Source organism: Cebus imitator, unplaced genomic scaffold (genome assembly GCF_001604975.1).
Source record: "Cebus imitator isolate Cc_AM_T3 unplaced genomic scaffold, Cebus_imitator-1.0 Scaffold89, whole genome shotgun sequence".
Lineage (NCBI taxonomy): Eukaryota > Metazoa > Chordata > Mammalia > Primates > Cebidae > Cebus > Cebus imitator.
Window position 1 is genome coordinate 4,677,487 of NW_016107404.1, and position 6,000 is coordinate 4,683,486.

The 6,000-nt window shown below is 31.9% G+C and overlaps 1 protein-coding gene across 1 annotated transcript in view; it reads right to left on the bottom strand.

Annotated features, from left to right (window-relative positions):
* Window positions 1-6,000, bottom strand: part of SPAG16 (sperm associated antigen 16) — a 1,101,632-nt gene that overhangs the window by 1,085,823 nt on the left and 9,809 nt on the right. The window contains exons 2-3 of the mRNA XM_017534985.2: window positions 3,790-3,836; window positions 2,544-2,639 (exon numbers count right to left, since the gene is read on the bottom strand). Coding sequence (XP_017390474.2) covers window positions 2,544-2,639; window positions 3,790-3,836 — 143 coding nt within the window. The remainder of the gene's footprint in view (window positions 1-2,543; window positions 2,640-3,789; window positions 3,837-6,000) is intronic.

Consider the following 6,000-nt stretch of genomic DNA (forward strand, 5'->3'; position numbering starts at 1 on the left):
CATCAGGGAATTGAACAATTATATGAATTGGGCTTCTTGTTACTGTCATCTTTAAATATCAAAATTCCACATTTATAAAACTTAGAAGTAATTACAGAATTATAGCAATATAAGACCTTTGAGATTGTAACTTGAAAAGTAACAGAATAAAATACCAATAGCCAAAGAGGCTAAAGAATTATCCCAAAAAATGGCAAAAATACACTTATAAAAAGGCTCAAGGTTTAGAAGGAGAGACCCAGCTTAAATGTAAGCAGATCTTTCTTTTCATATATGTACATACAAATATCCCTAAGTAATACACACACACACACACACACACACACACACACACACACACACACACCCTGAGAAACATCATATATATTGTCCCATCTTTACTTGTATTTATACTTGGAAAATACTTAAGTCTAATGGTATAACCAAACTACACAATTATTATAGATTAGTAACATTTCCTATCGTTTCAATTTTTTCAACAATAACTTTAAATATAATTAAAATATGTTTTATTCTGAATTCAGATCACTGAATCTCTTAAGAAAACTAATAGTATATCAAATACAGTTTAAAATTTACAACACAAACTATACAATCAATTCTCAAATATTTTATCTATACTACCCATGTTTAAAGGAAATCATAAGAACATATTTAAATGTCAACTATTCAATAAGTCGTTGTTAAAATTGTAACAAATAAGATAATTTACATTATTTCTACTTAACTTTCCAGATAGTATCATAACCTTTTACTTGCAATCTTTAATGAAAATTTTAAGAGCTCTATGCATAGAGATTACTGCATTCTTTGGCATAGAAGAAAATATATCATGTTTATTAATACATATAAGATCAGAACAAAAAATTAATTTAACAAGCAGTAAGTACTCCCTAAAACAGAAAGCCCATAGCACAGTTCAAATTATTGAAGATTAAAATGCTTTAGAAATAAAAATCAAATTAAAAAATACAACTAATATGCTTATGATAAAATGAATCCATATTTAATTTTAACAGCTTAAGGACAATTTCTGTGAATTTTCAGCATAATACTGTTCCCTCAAAGAATTTTTTTAATGAGGTAAAAAGAAGCTAAATGAGAGTCAATCAGCTATAGACATGCCAGAAATCTAGAATGTTAACTCATGTAAGGTTATGATAAAGAAAACCTTCCAACAAATTGATAAAAGAAGAATTACTGATATTTGGCTCAGTAGATATAACAGCTACAACAATGTATTTCTTCCTCAACTGTCCTCTGATTTATCTTTGCATTTATAAACACGTTTGAGCATGACAGAATAAAGAAGCAATTACAGTTTTGTTCATAATTTTTTATTTAATGATTACTCACTTATTTATTTATTTCGTGCCCACTATGTGCCAAGCACTATATTAGCCAGATGTACTTTACCAAATACTAATACAAATGAGTGGAACACAGTTTGTCAAAATCCTTAATGATGTAAAGCAAGAGGATGATGAGAAGTGAATAAACCTATCAGTTGCATATCACTGAAAATAATACTGATACATTTTAAAACCATTCCTACAAATTATTGCATTGAGATACTGAACAGACTAATAAGTCTATGTAATAGACTTCACACTGTGTCTACCAAGAAGAAGTTATGTCCATGGGGTCCTTTAGAGAACGTTATTTACTATGAGCTGCAGCCCCCAATTTATAGCAGAATTCAATTAATTCTGGCTTGATGAAATCTTCTTCTAGAGGTTTTATTCAAATTTTGAGAGGACATTTTGGAAAGGAGTTATTGAACTTTCATATTGAAGAAGTCTACAGAATATAGAAAGAAAGACATGGTATAATATGCAGTCTCACATATAATGCCACACTGAGGAAGGCAAATCTGCAACCAAAAAGAAGTTTCACGAATTCTTTCACATTTCTCAGTAGTAAAGGGGTTAATCATTGAAAGAAAGCATCCTTATGTTGGTACGAGATAAAACATTTTTAAAAATATCGTTGCTATAATTATTAAATGATTCACAATTTTAATGTGTTTTCAATTTTATAGGAATGTCATTAGTTTTATGTATTTTAGTTCCTTGTATTAAAATCAAAAAGCATCCTCCACCACATTCCTTAACATAATTAGTTCATAAGCCTCACAAGAAAAAGTCATAATATATTAAGCATTCCGCGTAAGAGGAATACTTTCTTTCTGAAAAACACGAAATGCTTACAATACAGACTCTAAAACTTGTATATGATACTAAATTCTAAACATGGATGTTGAAAATTCTTGGTCTACCCTCCAGTGAGATTAACCAGACAGAGTTCTGAGAGAAGGTGTCACTTGATACAAAGTGACGATGATGTGGAGAATGACAATCCAAAAAAGAGTAAATATGACTGCTTACCTTAAAGTGAAAGCTTGATGACAAATACACAGAAATGAAAATGACATAGCAGATGACTGGGCTGCACTGATAAGTATTTACATTTAAACGACTTTCCAAACTTCATATAAAAGCACTACTGCTAAACTATAGACTACACTAATGTTCAATTCTTACCAAAATTTCAGTATCTGTAGCTTGTTCTTGGGCCATCTGAATTGCTTTTGCCAGATCTTCTTCACCTTCTGGTATGCTAAAATTGTCATCTTGTATCTAGATCACAGAGAAAGAGAAGGATAGAAGAGTGAGCAGAAATATAAAATACTTCACTTCAGAAATAATTTTTCTTCACAAAGCAAAGGATCAAAGAAACACTTTATGTGAAACACATGTCATTCTGAACATCCATGAAAAATGAATAACAAACTGCTTTCTTCTGAATTCCTTGTAAATGTCAATAAACGTCACTTCTAATAAATTCAAGATTAGTTTGTGGGCAACTGCTTTTAACTATAATAGCAAATGTAATCTAACAATGCTGCTGAAAAAATAATAAGGCTATCTAAATGTCACCATTCTCTCCCCATCCCAGGTATTCTCCACCATCACTTTTTCATAACTACTAGCAACTGGAAATCTCTGCTTTATTAAAAAATAAAACTCACTGAGCATTAAAATCTTGAAAGGACATGATGGATTGTAATTACGTTATTAATGACAGTTAAGACTTAACACATGCTTCTGATATGCTGATCACTGGTTTAAGCCCTTTACATTTATTAACTTATTCAGAAACTTCATATGGTACATATTATCTCCATTTTACCAGTAATAAAAAGTCTGTCTCCAATGTCTGTCCCATCACTTGTTCACTCAGGCTTGCCAGGCTTATTTCCATACAGTTTCATTCACAGCCTCTGTCATCTACCAGTGACTTTATCCTCCAGGTGTCCAAAGCAATGATAGGTCTCATGGGAAAAATGAATTAAAGGAATGCTTTGAGATAGGAACCACATTAGACAGAAGTACAGTTAAGCCGGAAGGATGCATAAGGCCTGAGCTCCAACTGGGTAGTTGGAGCTACCAGTTGGCAGTGGGAATCTAGGAATCCTTGCCAAGAGTGGACTGAATGACAGGAAATGCCTCCTGAACACAGATGACAGTTTATGGTAGTAATCTATAAGGCAGGCAATAAGGAGCTAAACCTAAAGGACAATTAACAGGAAAACCGAAAGAATCAGATGTATTATCCAATTTAAATGTTTAAACAGAATTTTCACATCTCATTCTTAATCAGCTCAATTCAGTTGAAAAACTATCTCTTAAGAAAAAAGAAACAGTTCTTACATGTTTCAGAAAAAAAACATTTCATGAGAATGACTGCAATAAGTTTACAGAATAAATACCTAAATTAACATATTACCTCTTCATATTCACAGTCATCTTCAGATGTGTCAGTTATGGTGACCTCTGAATATCTTGTCAAGTTTTCATCTCAAAAAATATAGAATAAAATTATTATACAAAAAATTGATTTGACCTTCAAATATAGTATTGGATTCAACTGTCTCCCCAGGAAGTCAGAAAATATATATAATTTTTAAAAATGCATCTTCCCCATACAGCCTATAAATCTAGATATTTTAAAATAAAATACTTTGTTATTTTTCACAACTCAAATCCATGAAAAACTACATTTCTATCGTCTGTTTGACTATTTGCCATCTATCTAATGATTTTCAACTCGATTCTATAAAGGCTTATGAAAATATACATAGTATCATAAGGTAGCATGAATTAGAAAGAGATAACAAAAAATGGTAAATTTTTCAAATTCATCTTAAACCACAATGAATTTTTCAGAGCTCCTGAGTTAACTCTTCACAGTGCATGAATAAAGTGTGACATTATTTGGTTTAAAGTGTTGTGAATTAACAAAATAAATGCACACCAATATTTAAGTATAAGTAAAAAACACATATCAATGTTTATATCAATAAAATTTAGTTAAATTTTACTTTTCCATACATCTCTATTTTTAAATTATCTTTATAGGAAAGATAACTTAATTTTTAAGCAAATATAAAGTATACAGCTATCATAATTCAAAATTTCATAAATAGGGAAGAAATTAAATATCAATGGAAATGATTCTAACATAAAATAATTCTAAGAGAATTGCTTTAAGACTTTCAAAAATTATGTTACTCTAATTACATGAGAACTTCAAGACAATATTTTATGCTAACTCACAGCACACACCAGCAATGCTTGTTGTTGTTGTTAGGTTTACATTTTTTTCAACTATACTGACTTGGTTATACCAAGTTTAAAATGTATGAATTAAACACAGTAATGGTTATGAAAATCAAAGATAAGATTAGCCTATTCTTCATTTTGCTGCTGATCATAAAATGTCCCTGGTTGGGCCAGGCACAGTGGCTTACGCCTATAATCCCAGCACTTTGGGAGGCCAAGGCAGGACGTCAAGAGGTCAGGAGATCGAGACCATCCTGGCCAACATGGTGAAACCATCTCTACTAAAAATAAAAAAAATAAAAATAAAAAATAGCTGGGCATGGTGGCACATGCCTGTAGTCCCAACTACTTGGGAGGCTGAGGCAGGAGAATTGCTTGAACCCAGGAGACGGAGGTTGCAGTGAGTTGAGATTGTGTCATTACACTCCAGCCTGGGCGACAAGAGCGAGAGTCCATCTCAAAAAAATAAATAAATAAAATGTCTCTGGTATTATGCTTACCAAGAGTTAGTTAGCTGAAATGGTATATAACAACTTCTATTGTTTGTAACAAGAATAGGTAACACTTACAGAGTATTTAACAGGAACCAGGAACTGTTCTAAGGGTTTTCTGTGTATTAACTAATTTCAGCCTCATCCTGTCTATGAGGCTGGAACTACAATTCCATTTTACAAATCAAGAATCAGAGGCACCAAGTTTCCACAGCTAGGACCTAACAGAGTTGGGAATAAGCCCCAGACATTTAGGTTTCACCATGTTACATTGTCTCTCCATGTTCTGTATGGGTTTTCTGTGCTATATAAGTACATAAAATATTTGCCAATTATTTTCCACAGAGATCTAAGCCTATAAACGTATTATTGCTACCCAGCTCCAACATAAGTAATCATTCTTCCCTGTATTTCTTATCCCTATCCCTCGAAGGTGACACTTAAGCCCTATTCTATTATGGCCAATCCTCATATATCAGGTATCTGTCAAAAGGTCAGTATTTTGTTGCCAAACATGACTAAGTGCCTCTCCTAATAACATAGTGAAAAGTAATTAGGCTCAAAAATAGCTAGTTAAATAATTAAACAACAACCACATAAAAATAGTTGCGTACTTGCAGTCTACTCCATAACTTTAAATCATCTATATAAAAGACTACAAAGAGTAAAATACTTCCTTTATCATCTACTACTGCAGAATAGTTTCTAATAGTGTTTACCTCACTCTCTAATTCCTTGCCATCAGCCTCTTTAAAGACCATAAAGCTTCTACTAGCAATCTGTTTAAGGTATTTTATCTTTCACTAACAAATTATTTCCAGCATCTCCCTAATCCCCAGTTCCAAAGCCATTCTGTTACTTCTTTTTTTTTTTTTTTTTTTTTT